The sequence below is a fragment of the Colossoma macropomum genome, unplaced genomic scaffold (assembly GCF_904425465.1).
Source record: "Colossoma macropomum unplaced genomic scaffold, Colossoma_macropomum, whole genome shotgun sequence".
Lineage (NCBI taxonomy): Eukaryota > Metazoa > Chordata > Actinopteri > Characiformes > Serrasalmidae > Colossoma > Colossoma macropomum.
In genome coordinates, this window is record NW_023494791.1 from 6,450,670 (window position 1) to 6,470,169 (window position 19,500).

Consider the following 19,500-nt stretch of genomic DNA (forward strand, 5'->3'; position numbering starts at 1 on the left):
GGGTCACCATCTCCTCTCAGACTAAAGGGAGCCATCTTCCGGTGACACTCAGAGACTCTATGACCCCCTCTTTCAATTGGTATGTGATTGGTTCCTAGGCGCCTCACGGTTGTAAAAATATGGCGCTTTGAAATCGGTTGAATCTTTTTGAATCACCCTGTATAATAACTGAACTTATTTCTCCCTGAATAGCTATTAAAGTAAAATAATTAAAAATAAAGTAAAAATAAAACGAGCTATAGCACTATTATTGATAACTAGCGAGTCTCACCTCTTAACATAGTTAACAAGCATTTTTTCCAGTTTTACTTCCTTACCACGCAGTTCCTGAGTTTTGATTGGTTTGGTGGGCTCAGAGGGTTCGCTGATGCCATACATGTTGGCAGAGAGAACGCGGAACAGGTACTCCTTCCCCTCAGCCAGGTCGAAGACTCCATAGCGTGGAGAACGGACCGGCACTTGCGTGTTCACTCTCTGCCAGGATCCGCTGCCAACCAGAGACTGAAAGGAGACATTGGAAAGTGTTCTATTACTTCACAGAGCCATATAAGCTGAGAAATAAGAAATGATTACGCTAATGTGGGCCTCTTAATTCACTGATTTAAACAGATGGGTAATTGTGCTGTCCTTAAAGTGATAATGTCCGCAATGAAAGTGATTTGATGACAGTTTGGTGAGCTTTCTGGGGGGGATAGTAAGTACCTGTTGGTAGGTCCAGATTTCCCATCCTCACTGTATTACTACATGACCTAATACATACAGTTGTTTGAAAAAGTTGCAAGTGCTCCTGGTCAAATTACACATTTTGTAAATTTTCTAAGCGAAAAAAGTTAACACTTCATCTACATACATATAACATATTACAGCTCTGTCGATAATGTGTTAAACATATTCTGCCAATTTTAATGCACAGTTTATTTTTTACTTATTTTAAGCATAGTTTATGTTAAACTCTGCTGATATCAGAAACTATGCACTTTTTTCAGAAAACATTGTTCCCTGTACAGGACGTGTTAACTTTGTGTTAACTTTGACCACAAGTGTTCACATTTTTGCATACAACTGTATAATGTGTATTACATATTGGTTACAATACAACACAGAATAAAAATTGATGTTTTCACAATAAAAAAAAGCATGGTGTAATTTTATATTAATTATTATTAAAGTTATTATTAATTATTATATTAATTATTATTTCTCACTGTTACCCCATTGAAACAAGTGGAGAAATTTTGTCCAAAATGCGGATTCTAAACTTTCAATCCACACCACATTTGTGCTCCTAAGTGATAACTCCTAAGGGGAAATATTTTAGATGTTTTGATTCAAAAACTTAAAAGTTCATTTGAAATTGATAAGTTATTGTTTTTGTCGTGTTGTGTTTTGTGAAGAGAAAAAAAAATCCTTAACATTTCTTACATGCATTTGTCAATTTTTAACACACAAAAAATCAGAAGTGCAGGCTGAAACCTGTTGATACGGAATGTACATTAAATGTAAATGTAATTCTTTATATAAACAGACACTTATTTGTCTAATTGTGCAATTACATATAAATAGTTCAGGAAAAATGCCAGTAACTGGTCTTTACTTCCCTGGGTCAATATGTGAAGTGATAAGCCTAGAGTTCAAGCTCAAAGGGAAACTGTGATTTTTTTAGGCCTTAGAGATGAATTGAGACCAACCTTTTCGATATAATACCACATGGGGGCTTTGCCATGGTAGACTGGGGGGCTCCAACTGAGCACAACATATGTTCGGTCAGTCTCTGAGGCGTAGACATTGGAGGGAGCTCCCGGAGCGTTTCCCTCAGCTGCAGCCAGAGTACATCAAACAGAATTACTGTCCTCACCAAACTGCATGTTTACGTTCATTCTCTCTCTCACACACACACACACACACACACACACACACATACGCAAACACCTCTAGGGAATGTCCTCCCAATGTCATCAGTTCTGCTTTCAAAGATACTAAAACAGCATTAGATTGAGTGCATCATCTGCACTATTGCTGTACACACCCGCAAACCCACACACACTCCTGACAGTGGTTGATGTGTTCATTTCAATGTGAAAAAGTGCCACAGATGGTTGGCCGTTCCTTTCCTGATGGAATTCTCATCAAAAACGAATCAGCACCTCACAGATGAGGGACAATTATGGGCCGTATAATTACTGCTATTTTCAAAAAACTAAACTGCGAAAAGAACAGTGAAGATCAACTGGAAAGTGAGGACCACTGGCATGTTTAATTGCATATACAAGAATTAATAAGGCTTTACTGTAGGGCAGTGTTAAAAAGGCTACATGACACCTACATAAGCCCTTCATGACGACCAGATCTGCCCATATAGGGGGTGGGGGAATGAAGAACGCTTTCAGGGTCCCTGCCACAAAGTGGGGGTGTGTGTGTGTGTGTGGGGGAGGGGGGCTAAAGGCTGAGCACTGACAGTTTTTTCCCGCAACACTCCTCAAGCAGAAAATATTAGGGATGCCGAAATTGTTATCAGAGCTATGATTGCAAAAAAAAGTTATTTCACCATAGTACAGTGTGATTAACTGCAAAACCAACCATTAATAAATGATACATTAAAGAACTTATTAAAGAACTTGAAATGGGGAGATGGGGGTGTATAGTTCTCAACAGCAGCCATGTTTACATGCAGCCTATAATCCGTTAATAATCTGACTAATATCTTAATCGGAACACAATGAGTCCATGTATACACCTCAGTCGGAATAGACTAGTCAGAGTGAGGTCATGTGGAGTACAATTTCTATCCGACTGAACGAAGTGGGTAATCCTGTAAATAATCCATTAAATAGTAGAATAATAACCATGTAAACGCCTGTATCTGATTACATTCCCAATCAGAAAATGTAAATATGTTCTGATTATGTGTGTCGCGTCATAGTGAAAGTTTATATCGTTCAATATGGCAGAGCAGAAACTGGTCTACAGAGAAAATTTATGCTCTGATCTTTAAAAGACGGCGATGGGACGGACGTCCAGCTTATGTGTCTCAGAACACGACGTCCTCCTCTCGGCCTTCTTTAATAAGGACATGTGAAGGACGTTTTCCTGAGTCTGACATCATTTTAAAGCAACTAAAACAATAGCGCTGCTCACTGCTGCTCATCTCACTCTGACTGGACTCACGTGATACTCATTGTCATGGTAACGTCTACACTAAGTGGTATTCTACACATGCGTGCGTGTAAACTGAGATTTTCCATGAGATTGTTCAGTAGAGCGAGCATATAAACACCTCAGTCTTATAATGTGTACATTCGGATTATGCCTTATAATAATGTATAATCAGAATATATTCAATCAGATTGGCAAAAATCTTTGCATGTAAGGGGGAACTAGCCAACAGAATATTTCAGGGACCCAGCCATGTCTTTGTGTAGGCCTAATGACAGCAGATACAGACCTACACAAACACTAAAGCATTAACAAAAAAAAAAAGTTTGCTTTTACTAACTTTAATGTCGGCTTGCATAACACCTGATGAATTTATGCTACGCAGCTAATATATTTATAAGACTGCAACTAAGATCAGAGAAATCACACTACCTTCAAGGTCATCGTGATAGGACACAACATCAAGTCTTCCGCCAAGTCTTGTGGCTGTTCAAATGAAAGGCAAGAGAGTAAATCCTATGTCTTAAGTCAGATATAAAGTAGTGATAGGCGAATACGATCCATACATATTTGATTTTTTTTACCATAAAGTCTTTCAAACTCAGTTGGGTCCAGTGCGGCAATAGGTTCGGACATCCTGGAGGGCCTGCTGATGCCATGTGAGTTGACAGCACGCACACGGAAGTAATAGGAGTGTCCCTCGAACAGTCCAGACACGGGGTACTTACAGATTTTGATGGGAGAATCGTTACACTGCACCCAGTTCTCTGTTCCAACCTCGCATCTGTCAGAGTTCAGATGAGCAATAAAAGGAAAAGGTTAGTATTTTTTTGAAAAGCAGGCAGATAACCAGCCAGTGTGTCCTATCATTACCTCTCTGTGTGATCTAAAAGACAGTGGAAATTACAGCCCACTTTTAACATCAGACTGAGATATGAGAAGAACAACCTGTACTCATAACTGTGTATCAAAGCTTTTCACCATCTGATTACGTGTTTAGCAGGGAAGATTTTCAGTTCTTGGAGCAGCACAGCCTCAAACTGTGCAGAAGAAAATAACCCTTGCTTTTATTACTATGCACAGGATTCAAGGAATAAGGAAATATGATGGCGTAAGCAAAATTGGTAAAGTCTATAAAGTTGCCTCAAAAGGAATGTTATTTAAAAACCTCATTGTTTTCTTCTTAGATTGTGGAATATTAACAATTAAAATGGCTGGACAGAAGGAATCCATTGAATCACATGCTTAGAAATATCTAGTGACATTTAAGCAAATGGTATAGATAAGGTCTCCAATGCACACACACACTGGTAATCAAGGACAGATAAAACCACCCAGCAGCAATTAGTTAAGATTCACATGATGGTAATCAGACATCTTAGCCAAATCAATCACCGATCAACAAAGTATCCAATGATGGGACCCTCAGTGGTGGTGTTGGGGGGCTTCCAGGACACGATAACGTAATCTCTGTTAGCATCATGGATCTTAATGTCCATAGGGGCTCCAGGGGCCAAAGGAACTGGTGGAGGACCATCTGTAAAAGAAGATGTATGAAGGGTGAAGTTCTACAATGTGCAGATGTGAACTGCTTAAACTTCAAACAGTTCAGTCAATTAAGGCCTAATCACACCAAGTACAAGGCGAAAAAACGCACACAGTGGGACCTTCACACCAAATCCAAGCCTTTTTTTGTATAAACACTTTGAGAAGCAGTGAGGATTAATTATTTTTCTTTCAAGACTCCAACATGGGGTTCCACTTCATACAAGAGCTGTATGACGAAGTTACTTTTGTATGTCATTGAGGAAGTTTGAGGCTCTGCTTCTGCTTCTTGCTCCTCTCGTTAAAAATCAGCAAGGAAAGCTTATAGTTTGCATTTCATTGTGGACATGAACAGACTGGGAAGCACCCAGATAAACTAAAATATGGCTTTATAGCTACTATAATATACTGATCACCATTCCCCAGCCTTTCAGCTCTTCAGTGGTCTGCCATATATTTTCTTTAACTTCTGCATTTTTATGGTCAGCTTGTCGTTTAAGCTTTTGTGCTCTGCTATGCGGTGCGTCCAGTGTGTGATGGCCTTCAGTGCAGCATTTGGACACTGGACTCAGCAGCAGCTTCTAATCCAACACAGCAGAGAAGACGATATTCAGGCATGAGCTAAAATGCAATTTTTATTAGTTTCATTTGTTGATAAGCTGCATTATACTTATAGTCTACATTGAGCCACTGTAGATAAGTAGATTAACTAAAAAAATAGCATAAACAATAACATAATTTTGCTGGACAAAGTATATGTATAGCTTATGTGTTGCACAAGTCAGTTCCATTTTTAAATCTAGCACTTTTAAATCTAGAATTTTTTATATTTGGTCACCAAAGTGAAGACTTTGAGGACTTAGGGGCACCTTTTGGGACAGTTTTGTCCATTTTTATAGATCACTAAGCCTGTTTGTCATTAACAACTCCACATGGTTTGAGGCAAGAGTCCGATGATTTACGCATGCAGTTTGCATGATGCTAACTAGTTAGGTATCAGCTTTCATTACTTGGTAGCTACATTAGCCTTGTAGCTCCAGTGTAAAACTAAAGAAGTAAACTTTGGGCTCTTTGGACAAGTTTTGGCTGGTTCACTACATTTGGGGTAAGATGGAAAATTATGTGAATTAGATATCTAGTCACTTTAATGAAAGAGAACCAAGCGTACCAAAGTATAACAAGAGTAATTCTGTGTCAGCATTGTTCAGTTAAGAGTTCTTTACCTTCCACAAAGACATAAGCCCTGTGGACTGCATCTCCTCCCTTGGTCACCATGCGGAGGGTATAAAGACCCTCATCATCCTTGGCGAGATGAGTCAGTGTGAGCTTAGCAACACCTCCACCAGACTCCATTTTCACCCACTTCGATTCTTTCAAAAGGTGCTCTGGAAGTTGAAAAAAAGCACACACACACACACACACACACACACACACACACACACACACACACACAAACAAGAACACCATGTCTTTTGTGAGTGTAAATGAAAAACAACTCTTCCTTTAGAATATGCTTGTGATTTGGAACAGAGGTGTAATTTGATCATGTTTTTGAGAACAGCAGGCCAGAGACGACACTGTGAGTCACAGAAAAGAGAAAAAGCAAAGTTCAGTGCCCTTGTCATGGACCTGGACTGTAGCTTAGGAAGTACAAATTGCAAAAAAAATACATCTATAAAAAAATGTAAAGACTCAAAATTGGTGAAAATGTGAACTGTGAGCAGCCATTAGATGACTGAATGGACTTGAGGCATGTTTTCAAATTCATGCTCTTTCACCTTGTGTTATTTTCAGGTCAAAATAACCCCTTTATGAGACATTTATTAGAGCTAAAGTAGTGTAGACTTTGTTCATGTTTTACAAAACAAAATGTAGCAAACATTTGCATCATATAGTTTTGTTGAACCACTATTGATGAGAGCCAGATACATAATAATATTGTGAATTGATAATATAATAACTACACTGTCATTATTTGCATCAAAACTATTTGGCAAATAACTTTTAACCAAAAAATGAAAAGGTATATTAGCTTAAGCATGCAAAAGAATTGTTTGCTTTTATATATATATATATATATATATATATATATATATATATATATATATATACATATATATATATATATATTCCTACCATCTCTGTACCACAGGGCATCAGGCTGCAGATTGGCAAGATTGGGGCTTATGGTCATCTTACAGGCCAGAGTGACTTGATCTCCCTCTTTACCGAACGTCACATCAAACGTCTCCAAAAAGGTGATGTTAATCCTTGTGTATTTAATCTCAGGTAAAATTGCATCTGAGGAATACATACAGTAATGAAATGCAAAAAGTTTATGAAAACCTTTCATTTTAGGGTTCATACCTAAGAGCTTCATTAAACAATTATGATTATGGCTATCAAAGTTAACACATTAATAATATGTTTATATGATTATTAACATGACTAAATTATTTACATCACATTTTTAATCCATTAATGCATCTTCCTCAGCTCAGCCTTCAACCCGTGCATAGTAGCTCCAGGCTGAAGCCCAGCTGCAGTACACTGTATATTATGTCTAACAGAATCCTCTCATTCAAATGCAGCTTTTAAATGCCTTTTAAAGCAAAACCTTCAGCACCTTCAGCAGAATACAGTGCTTACGGGAGACCTACGGATAAATCAATGAGCAGCAAACTAACAAAAGCAACAGCAAAGTGAAGCTCCAGTTCCCTTTGAGAGTCCCCAGTGTAACAAGAATCCACAAGCGGCAAGACAGCAACAGGCTACAGTCACAGAGGAGTTAAATGTATAGACTGTATATATGATACACATGATCTATTCACTCATTGGTTGGAACATGCAGCCACTGTTGCTCTCACTTTATGTTGGTGATGACTCTGCATTTACTTTATATGACTTCTCATGTTCAATTTTATGTGAACCCTGCATTCACTTGACGAAAATAATGTTATTGAATTACTGAAGGCAATAAATACATTCTGATGAAGCTTGTTTTGTCCATACATATAGCCATAACAAAATGCACTGCTATTTAAACATTTATTTAGGGTCAAATCTGAGGAAGTAAGAAAAATGTGATTACAGAACTATACTAAACTATTAATGTGATTAATCATAGTTTATTATTTTAATCATTTTACTCACAGCCCTAATTATATAAATTGAAAGTTTTATAATTATAACTTGCTTATAAGTAATAAATATAAATGTATGCATATAACCATGTAATAACATACACTTAATGTTGACTTAAGCATTTATAAATGAAAAATGTATGAGCAGGTTATACATCTGTTACTAATGTTTTAAGAGTTTTAAGAGTTCTTAACCCCATAAACTGTAGGCTTATTATTTAGATATTAATCTCAAGATTTATAATTCAGTAACTATAAATTATTTGGCAATAACTATCAAACTAATACGTAAGTCATGTGGCTCACATATGAAATTTATCAGGTTAAGAGATTTTAAAAGAAGAGTAACCAAAAAACTTTCAAACTTACATTGGTAAGACATCCAAGAATAAGGAGAGGGTCTCTCCTCCTCTTTGGGCCCTATAAAACATGCATAACAAGGAATTCCCAATTACAGAATTACAGTAAAACTAGGATCCTGAATAAGAACAACTCCTCAAATCAAACAACATGCAGTTATATGTAAAAGTTTAAACACTCTCTGTCAACGTACACTCATCCTCAACAGGGAACAAACTAAAATATGGCATTTTTCTGCAGATGTTGGTGTACAATTTCAATTTTTTTTTCTGAGTTTAAAGCAGCACTATGTAAGTTTTGAAGATATGGAGGCTGCTCTGCTGAAAATGTGTAACTGAATGCAATGTGTGGAAGAAAATTTTTAATGTCAGCTGTATTTGAATCTGATGGTTGAAAGAGAATTCACAGAGAACTCATTTAAAATTTGGTGAAGGACGCATCTTCTGAGGATGTGAGTAAAGATCCACTGTTGTCATCATATCTTCAACATTATAATGCTGATTTCGCATTTGAGATCTAAACATCGAGCTCCTTTTTGAGCCTGTGCATGAAACATTGACATATAAAGATGTAGGATTAATATTCCAGGCTTTAAAAGGCGACTCTCAGCAGCGCACACGCAGCATATTTTAGCCTGTTTTTTTCCTCAGCAATGCTACTTCTTTCAATTTTAACAACAAACTTACAAAGTGCAGCTTCACCATATTAAAAATATAAAATATAAAAGGTGTCACAACTTTTGCATAAGCTATATTTTATGCTTTATTTATTCACATATGTTAAATTCAGCAAATAAACAATAATTGTGCATTAAAATGTGCAGAAGTGTGTCCTCTGTAGAGGATGTGTACATAATTTCATTTATACAATCAACAAAACGTATCATTTGACCACCCAAACCTTTGCACCATGCAGTATAAGAGTTTATGTTATATAGATGTTTGTGTAATTGCTAAACAGACTCACTCTTGACAATCACAGAGGCCTGAGAGGAAGCCTGGCCATGGGAGTTGGTGGCTACAGCTGTGTACATGGCAGTGTCATCAATCGCACACCTGTATAAGAAACACAGACACACTCAGGTTGGACACTGTATCTCCACTCCCAGACACCTCCCCAGGTTCAGATCAATACACAGCCAAATCAATAGCATTTTCAACTTTATTAGACTCATTAATCAATTGATAAGTCTGCTAGTGCAGAGCGATATCTGCTTTGATTGGATATATGGCATGGTTTCCTAATTGACATTTAGACGGCGCATGAAATTCCCCCCTCCAGTCTGAAATGGATAAGCTGCCTATGATACAGTGCTGGGAGGTAAGGAGGACGTTGGTTGTGTGCAGCGTCAGAACGGGCAGAACATGGGCAGCAGTGAGGCGTGAATGGCAAACATGTAAGGCTGCCAGGAGAGAGAAGAGAGCAACAGTAATGTGACCTTCAGTCTGATGCAACTATTTTAAAGCAGACTTCGCTATCTGTGGCACCCGTGCTGCTGGAACAACACGTTCGCTGTTGCAAAGGGACCGTGAAAAGGTTTCTTTGCTCATCGGAGGAAGAATGCAGAATGCCATCAGTGTCGCTGTTTGAGAAGCGCTTGTCTGCCATGGCAGAAGCAGACAGGGGTCAAGGTTTTGACGCTGGATGTTCGCAAGATTGACGCGGAGACGGAGGAAAGTGATCCTCTGCTCTTTAAGGAGCTGCCAGGCTCGGGTGACACTGAGCTCAGCACTTGGGCATGAACAGCTGACAGGAGCCCAAGACGTGGGCGGAGTCACGGGTCAGGGCTTGGGCTAAAATGGGAAAACGCTCACATGCGCCCACATTCTCACAGCTTCCTTTTGCGGAAAGCTCAGCAGTGAGCAAACACAATGGCCCATATTCATTAGGGTCACTTAGTTTCAGTTAAAGTCAATGTTTTAGTGTTTACATTAGAATGAATGCTGTTATATGGATAGTGGCTACATGATCTCTAGCTTGCAGACTTGTTAAACACATTTTGCCTTACTTTTAGATTAGAAAAGATTAATAATTTTTATATCAAAATCTCAGTTTGAAAACGTGCAACTGTCAAATCACAAGAGCTACAATTTTAATTATATCCTACATTATTCAATGTTTTGTTAACGATTTTTAAGTGGGAGATTTTAACCTAATAACACAGAGCTCATGGACAGGCAGTCTGGAACTCTACATTTGGTGTAGTCAAGTCATCTGGTGGGTCAAGTCCAAAAAATGGGTGTAGTAGTCTTCTTGCCCAAAAAAAGGCCCTGAGCTTAATTTATAGAAAAAATGCATTTAAATCAATATTTTGTGTATATTTTATAGATTTTAGTTTCAGTTTTTTCTCACCACAAGCATTTCAATGCATGAATGTCCTGACATGTTGAGCAAATGACAAATAAACTTGAAGCTTCAAAAACTTGAAAAATCACAACTGCAATATTGGTCAGAAATTGGAAAAACTGCAATTATATTATAGATATTTCCCCTAGTTTCTACTCTACAACCTCTCCCATTTGTCAATATTTATTTATGTATTTTAGGTGGATAGCTTATTTATAGATTTGGCTTAATTTATAACAAATAATCACACTGATTATTGCTATCACAATATTGCAATATTGGTCAGAAAAATCGCAATTTGATATTTTCTCCAAATCATTCAGCGCAACTTCTAACAGATATTCAACATAATATGAGAAAATTGTCTAAAAATTAACTATTGTTAATTAACACATAATTTTTAGCCTTTATCTGAGACAAGATGTATAAAAGTGGGCGAATGTTTGATAAAATATGCTAAGGACAGGAGTGTAGTATGTAAATTATATGTTGCATAAATTACTAAAATCTACTTAAAAGCATAAAAAATCAAACACCTGTTGTTCTCTTTTGACATTAGGGGTAGCTATTGTTCTGCCACAGACGTATGAAAAGCAAAAAAAATAGAAAATATAGAAATTAAAGCAGTGTATATGCTTGAAAAAAAGGGGCCACAAAGGGTTCTTTGAGCTATGCCATTGAAGAACCAAGAGTCATGTTTGAAAACGAGATGTGTGAGCTGTGAAGAGCCTTTACATAATAGGCAGGTTCTATACCAATTTAAGGGTGCAGAGGTCCTCTGAACTACAAAAAGAACTTAAAAAAGGTTCTTCACACTCACATACAGTGGTATGCAATAAATTTGAACATCCCCAAATTACATGTTTTGCTGATTTTCTAAGTTAAACTAAGTCATCTTTCACTAGGAACAAACTCAAATGTGACATTTTTCTGCAGATTTTAGTGCACATTTTCTACTTATTGGTTGAGTTTAACATACTGGAAAACAATGAACTTTAACTGTTGCAGAGGCCACATTTTGTACAGTATTTTTTCCAAATTGTTACTTTCAACAAATAAACAGCAAATATACATTAAAATGTTAAAGTGTTAACTTATTTTCACTTAGAAAATCAACAAAACGTCATTTGACCATGGGCACCCAAACTTTTGAAAACGACTGTATCTCTCCTATGAAAATGATTCTCTAGAAAACATCAATTAAAGGTTTCTTTAAATAACTAAAAGGGGTTCTTCTATGGCATTGTGCAAAGCTTTGAAGAGTGTAGTACGTTGATAAATCTACAAATGCATGAAAAATTAAACAGCAATTCATGTTATTTCTTGCAGAGAGGGCACAGCATATGCAGGACTTAGCAGTTGGTCAGCTTCCGACTGTGAACTCATAGATGTGAGCCTACAGCTGATTACAGCTTTCTATTCAGTGCAGGTCATTATTCAAGCAATAGACCCTGAATTACATGCATTTAGCCCTGATGGTTAACACCTGCTGGTCGAGAAAATCCATGCTATTGCCTTAATTACTTTATGATGGTCAGGCTGTGAATTCCAGCGCTGCTCTCCACGAAGTACTTTCCAGACGAAACGTCCAGAAGGGCATCATCCTTGAACCTGTCAAGAATGAGAAAGAATATGATTACAAGAGGAAGAAATGCCTTCTGCCAGGTTCTTTCATATGCCTTCATGTAATTCAACATTCATATACAGACTTCTTACTGCAACTGTAGACCTGATTTAAGTTAACTGTACGTTAAATATATTACTTTGACAGACTCTAGCCCTGCATCGTGTAGGCCTTTCAGTTGAGTTTTGTCATTCTCTCGTTAGATGGAGGGGGTTGTTTCTCAGCGTGCAGTGGCAGTCTGATTCACCAACGTCAGGCCTGCTTTATTTTGTGTGTTGGGTTGTGATAATGCCACGCTGACAGGGCCTAGTCAGAAGCGTACTCTGCCCTGGACCTCTGTCAATCACCACAGCTTTCGTATGATGGACCGTTGGCAGCTCGGCTTAAGTCCACCTGACAGAGCGCGACTGGAGAAGGGAATTCGCCATGGTTCCTTTGCATTTCAGATGTGTGATGTCTGAGTCATGTAGGAAGCTTTGGTCCACATTAGCTTCAGGGGGAACGCAAACGCTCCTATATTACTGCTCAAAAAAGTGTGCAATCGGTTGTCATGTTCATTTTTGTTATTTTCTATACAATAATAACTTGCATATATTTAAATGTTACAGTGTACATCTTTTTTTCTATGTTTTATTTTATATATTTTAAGTATTTTGGGAGGAAAATATGTTATTAAAGGCCCATATCTTATATATTTCATTTTTTTCCCCTAGGGTCCACTGACGAGTTCTGTGTGGGTTTATGCACCAAAAATGATTCATTTTACAACTGTATCTATCCCTTAGAATTAAACAGGCAGTATGTATTACTGTGCCTTTAAGACTGTTATTTGTAAACAGACTTTGTTCTAATTGGCCTTTCTGTATTGCACCTAATTATCAAAGTATAACACTCCTTATAACTTCGGTGTGAATAGGCAGAGCTAAACTGCTGTAGGCTAAATAGGCAGATATAAGTAAATGTGCCAGTTTTTGTGACATCGCTAAAAGACCCAGTCAATTCAAGACAGGCTGTTTAGGCAGCTCACTTTCCATAAATGGACTTAATGGTATGTTTTAAAGCTTGAGCAATGCATGCACACTTCATCAAACTTTTTCATTTCAAAAACATGAGAACATTCAATTTTCCAAGATATGGAACTTTACATTATAATTGATATAGTGAGCTGGTACGGCAAAGGTATGATATTTATGATGATTGTTTGTCAAGTTGTCTATCAAGAGATTTTGAAATATGAGGCATTCTGGATATTGATTTTGTATTAACTTCATTCTACGTGTTATTCAGTCATTTTATAATCATCTACATCTCTGTTCATCATTCTGGACGCATCTAAACCTGTGAAGTTCCACACGCTTAGCATGTCAGACTCATTTATGCATTTATCGGCTACTCAAATGGCTTCATATTATTGAGTGATGATTCCAAACTTTTGAACAGCACCATACATGTGCTTGGCTCGTGTCACGGACTTACCAATTGACATGTGGAGTGGGGTAACCCTTCACAGTGCAGAACAGCTTCACGGCAGAGTTCTCAAACACAATGTGTGACCTGAGCCTAACCAAGAACTTGGGGCCTCTGATCATGGGCGTCTCCCAAATGTACTTTTCCGGAAGCTTCTTCTCCACCTGTTAGGAAAAAAGAACGAGGTGTTTTATGACGTTGTTCCACTTCGTACATCAAACAGAATGTTCAGAGGACATAGTGAGCTTCACGAGAGCACAAGTCACCTTTTAACCTTCTCTGACCTGTTGGCAGGTCCAAACATCCTCACTTCTTTATCTTATTAATAACACAATCACTTTGCATTACTTTCCTCTTAGTTGCTAAATAATAAGCCTTAGAATGTGGACAAAGAAACCTAAGGGGTTAAAGCTAGGAAGAAATATGTACCATACTGCAGAACCCATTTTCTAACCCAAACAAGAACTGTTTTTATGTTAGACGCTAGGGCAGAATGTAGAGTTGATGTAAAAGCTGTTATAGAGGCAAGATAACTGTAATTAGATGTGTGAGCCCAGGAGCTACTCAGCACCATTTCTTGACATAATGTGTAGGTGCAGTCCTTTACAAAAGGATCTTACCACTTTCTGGACATTTCTCTCTGTTCTGTATTCATAGCTCACATCTTCAGCTTTAGAGCTAAAAGCACAGAGATTCACATTCGTTACAATGACAGTGGCAAAGGATTGTAAGTCAAAAGACATTGTAAGGTTAGTACTTGCACTCACATACACAAAACAATCAGTACAGAAACATTTAGGTCCATTCTTTATGACACCTAATGACAACCTAGGTTGTTTTGGGTCAGGTACAGATAAATAATATAAACTTAATATTCACTGAAATGTTTTTTTTTTCTGGCATCTACTTTTATTAGCCTCTATAACTCCAAACCAGTCATGACCTTGACCCATATGTTTAAAGTCCTTCCATGTTAACATTCTTAAATAAACTAGCAACTTAGATAAGATAAAATGGTCTGCAAACCATTTGTTATCAATTTTCATGTGAACAATTCTTATTAAATTGCAAGTAGCACTTCTGGCACTTTCAGCTACTTCAATGATACAATACCAATGGAGCAAAATATGAGATTAATGTCAATAAGCATATTGCAATACTGCAATTAGCTACTCCATTATGAATATTATAACTATTTTATTAATGCCTCCTTATGGCTGTTCAGTGAATTAAATCCTTTTGCCAATAATAGCTCTTGATGAGGGAAATCATTTGTGGCAACCATGCACAGCATCTCTTACCTGGAGTATTCCTGGACTACGTATTTTGAGTGTTTACTACGATAGTCGTGAGTAAAATGCTTGCGCCTGGCGACGACTGCAGCCATATTTGACAACCTAAAAGGACCTATGAACAAAAACCAACAATAACCACATGCACTCTGCAGGAATGACAGATTCAGTAACATAATAGCATAATGCACTTGCAACTATAAGCTGAACCTGATTGTTTTTTTAAGCCATTTTCGACCACTGTACTGTAAATAATTCCATTTTTGCACGATTTGGGTGTTGCATCAGTACATTTGGAAGAGCTGTGGTAGTACAGCACTGAGCTGGACGCCAAAGGCAAGACCAGCTTCAGTTTAAAATTAGAGACTGGGGTTGGGAATCATAGAGGACTGGATTGTGGTAGTCTATAATACCATATTATGCAGTGTAGATCAAGTTTATCTGTGAAGGTTTCCTTCATATAGGTGCATCTGTATACTCACCATGGATACTATTACCACCATCAAGTAAAGCTATACCAGGACATAGATACTGTACCTTACATCACTGATTTAAGCATGCGTCATGCACAACGATATTTCATTAACTTTAAATACACTGAACTGAAACTATGAATACAATCTTTGTTAAAGGTTTCACATGATGTGCTGCACTAAATCCCAATAAACAGGACTAATTATGCTGTCTTGCAAGACAGCATGCTGTTGCTCACTGTTATTTAACTACTGACATGCTCAGGAAATGTATTACTGTACAATAAAATAGTCATATTCCCAGTCTTTATCGTAGAACTTTATGATCAATAATACTCTACAGTGACTATAAGGTTGAGTAAAACTGTTTGACTGCAAACAAGAAATGTGAAATAACTGTACTGTCATATCTGCAGTATTCGTACCAAGAACTAAAAAGCAAGCCCTCATTTGCAATTCAAAAAATGGCTGGACTGTCTCATCCAAGGTTTACAGAGGTAAACAATACTCTATCCATCATATTCCTGATAGAATAACCAAATTTAGTGCTGATAAATTATTCCTAACTATAGATCATTCCAAACCTTAAAAGATAAATCCAACATCCCAAAAAAATTATCAAAGCTAAATTTGACTCTCTACGTTCCTGTATTAAAAGGTGAACCATTTATTTTTTAATTTCTAAATAATTAAATGGTTTAGATGTAAACAGAGTCATTCAGAGTGGTTTGGTGTGAAATGCTCTGTTCTAGAGAAACTTACAGAGTCAGAATTGTTCACAGTGGTGGTGATAGGAACCAGACGTCCAGCTCTAAAAGCTCCCTAACAGAGAGTTTTTACAAGAAATAGCCAAATCTACGCTGCCTGAAATCTGAGACATTGTTTTGTGATAGTATGTGATAAAGTTTTAGCCCAAATTGTTAATCCATTCATGGTGGAAGGATAAGTTACCTGTATGGCATTGTGAGGCACAGAAAGTCCCAAATGAAACCTCCTGTTTTTCAGATTTTTCACTATTATGCTATCATCAACATTACATACTGAAACTCGGAACACATGAAGGTTCACTGGTGGTTTTGTACTGTAAATAAAACGGCTATATTTGTGTTGTAGACATGGCGAACGCTGGTTCCTATCACCCCCACTGTAAAGAAATCTGAGTCGGTAACTTTCTCTTCAACGACCCATTTTACAACTTACATCACTCTGAATGACTTTGTTTACACTGCAACAACGGAATTAGGCCAAAATTTTGAAGAATTGGCGGAATTATCCTTTAATACGAAAGCACTTTAAAACTAAAGGCCCCCCAAATGATGGACCGTTTGCAATGAAACCGTTAACGCTAGCTAGCTAGGTTAGCATACTTGACCTCACTCAAATTAACGATTTCAAACGTGACTGAACCAAAATATATCTAAATAAAGTTTCTTTCACATCACAGAACACAAAGAAGATATTAAGTCGGCTATTTCTGCGTTTATACAGTTTTATCCTAACTTAGTAGTTAAGCGCTTTGTATGCTAACTGTGTAGCCGCAGCAAGCTAACGTTAGCTAACGGTAGTCAGAGTTCGTTGCGAGCTCACTTTAACAAGTTTGAAAAACATTAATATTTTTTACAGAAATAAAAAAAAATAATAATCGTATGTGACCAAAACAGGTCACCTTCTCAATCAATTACTATCCGCCTCTCTATTCACACACGAATAGGCCTATTTGATTAGTCTGCGTGATCAGCAGCAGAGCTAAAAATACGAGGTAATAGGTCTAATTAAGCGCTCATATTCCACCGTTATTATCATCACGGTAATCATCGCCGTCATTAGCATTTAGGCAGGCAAGGACAAAGCAGGCTGTTGAGAAATAGTCTCCATCATCCTCTAGTCCTGAGTAATTTCTTCTAGCGGCTATATAAGGGCTAATTTAAGGACTTCTGAGCGAAGTACAGCAGCAAACTCACCCTTCAGGAGCGGGAAGCACAGATAGCCAACAGCTCAGCCTGAGCCTCAGCTCGCCCTGCGCTGACCAGCTGAACAAAACCAAAATATTACCCGCCCGGAATGCATCCCATGTATGGACAGGCAGACGACTATATATAGCATTTACACAAACTTCCCACGTTATTTCTCACCAGGACAGGATAGAGGCATATCTGACAAAATTTTAAAGGAGAATTCCACCAATTTTTCAACATTTCTGAATAATTCAGTGCTTGAGATGTAAACATCATTCAGAGTGGTTGAAATGGTTAATTGTAGAGAAACTTACACAGTCCTTCTTTTTTTAACTTTTATTATGCACAAAAGACTAATTATGCACAACAGACTAAACGTGAGAATTAGGATACAAAAAATAAATCAATAAACAAAACAGGACAAGCACAAAAAAAGCCCAAAAGGGTTTGCACTAGGTACTAGGTGAATTACAGGCTTCTCTACGGTGGTGGTGATAGGAACCAGGGGTCACCATGCCTATTCACTATTATAGCCATTTTATTTACCATCCAAAAACACCAGTGAACCTACACGTGTCGTCTGAATGTTTGTATGTAATGTTGATGATGGTAAAATAGTCATAAATCTGAAAAAAATAAGTTTTCTCTGGGGACTATTTTGCCTTACCACACCATTCATGTACTCTTCCACCATGAATGTATTTTAAAAATAGGTTTTAGTCCAAAACCTTCTTTATTATCATCATCAAACAATGACTCAGGCACTCCAACAACATGTTTGTTGTCATTTCATATAATAGCTCTCTGTGAGGGAGCTTTTAGAGGCATTAAACTACTTTTCTGAGCATTTCACATCAAACCGCTCTGAATGACTTTGTTTACATTTCAACCATTTAATTAAGCACAAATTTTGAAATATGGGTGAAGTTCCCCTTTAACAGATGCATGCACTAATTCAGTGTTCTTTCCCTGTCCTGTACAGTTCAGTGCTTTTTACAGCTTCCAGCACATCTGAATGAACTACTCAGCCAAGCTTATTTAATAAGCTCTTCACAGGTTAATTTGGGTGTGTTAGTGGACAGAAAACACTAAAAACCGCAGGAATTGATATGTTTGCAAGTGAAAACATCCTAAATGTAGCCAATATCTCTAATATTTCTCATTATGAGATTGTAAGAATATTGTAAGATGGTGTAACTTATTTCTAGGGATTTTTTACTTGTTTTAAGCAGCATTTCTTAAAATAAGTAAATTATCTGCATTATTTCTTACAACAAGCAAAATAAAGTGCCAAAGGAATAAGACACTGTCACTATGCAAAATTGCTTAAAATAACTAAAAATGTACAGAAACAGATTGAATAATCCAAGATATCGATTTTGCAGTGATTGTACTGAGTAGGAGAAGCACTGAAACTAATTCATGGTAACTTATAATGTTTTAGGCCTTGGCTGAGAAATAAGGACTTTAATTTGTTAATATGAGGTAAAAAAAAAAATAGCAAACAAACAAAAACAAATTTTAAATAATAATAATAATAGCAGTATATTATGTAAATTAAAAATAACCTATATAAAATTCATTTAAAAAGTTTTAATAAGTGTGAAAACTGTTATAAAGCTGTGAGTTTTTAATCAGTTTTGCTAAAAGCTAGTTTAAGCCTTGCTGGTAGTCTTGCATTAGTTTCTTGAGACATCCCCCCTGAAGACAGTGATACAGCCGAGTCCTATTTTTAACAGCAGATTAAGTTCACAGGGACAGTAAGGGCAGCACTGGGGCCAAAGCCAAGGCACAGCATGCTATGAACTGTATGTCTGCTCTAGTGTAATTCCAACATGAGATCACTCTGTCGATCGAGTTGTCAAACATGTTAACCTAAATAGTCAAACCCACATCTCACATTAGTGTACTGACCAGTGGCCTGAGAAAGCAGACACAAAGCAGCAGTTGTCTTTTCTGCATAGATGCTTTTAAACCGCTGTCATGGTTAACCAGATATAATCTGTGACAAAATATCAAAATCTGACTGTGAAATTGTGAATTTAATGGCTTCACAGCACTGTTAAAGCAATGAAACAGCACTTTATCTCCCTTTGATAACAACAAAGTCTTTTTGAATTTTATTTTATATAGATATTTTTC

The 19,500-nt window shown here is 37.2% G+C and overlaps 1 protein-coding gene across 1 annotated transcript in view; it reads right to left on the minus strand.

Annotated features, from left to right (window-relative positions):
* Positions 1–17,455, minus strand: part of myom2b (myomesin 2b) — a 42,264-nt gene extending 24,809 nt beyond the window's left edge. Inside the window, 14 exon segments of the mRNA XM_036573714.1 lie at positions 318–501; positions 1,689–1,816; positions 3,586–3,639; positions 3,738–3,937; positions 4,549–4,690; positions 5,922–6,083; positions 6,835–6,999; positions 8,211–8,261; positions 9,168–9,256; positions 12,072–12,158; positions 13,648–13,802; positions 14,259–14,316; positions 14,940–15,045; positions 17,365–17,455. Of these exon segments, the coding sequence (XP_036429607.1) occupies positions 318–501; positions 1,689–1,816; positions 3,586–3,639; positions 3,738–3,937; positions 4,549–4,690; positions 5,922–6,083; positions 6,835–6,999; positions 8,211–8,261; positions 9,168–9,256; positions 12,072–12,158; positions 13,648–13,802; positions 14,259–14,316; positions 14,940–15,025 (1,561 nt within the window). The 5' untranslated portion in view covers positions 15,026–15,045; positions 17,365–17,455.
* Between the last annotated feature and the right edge of the window lie 2,045 nt (positions 17,456–19,500).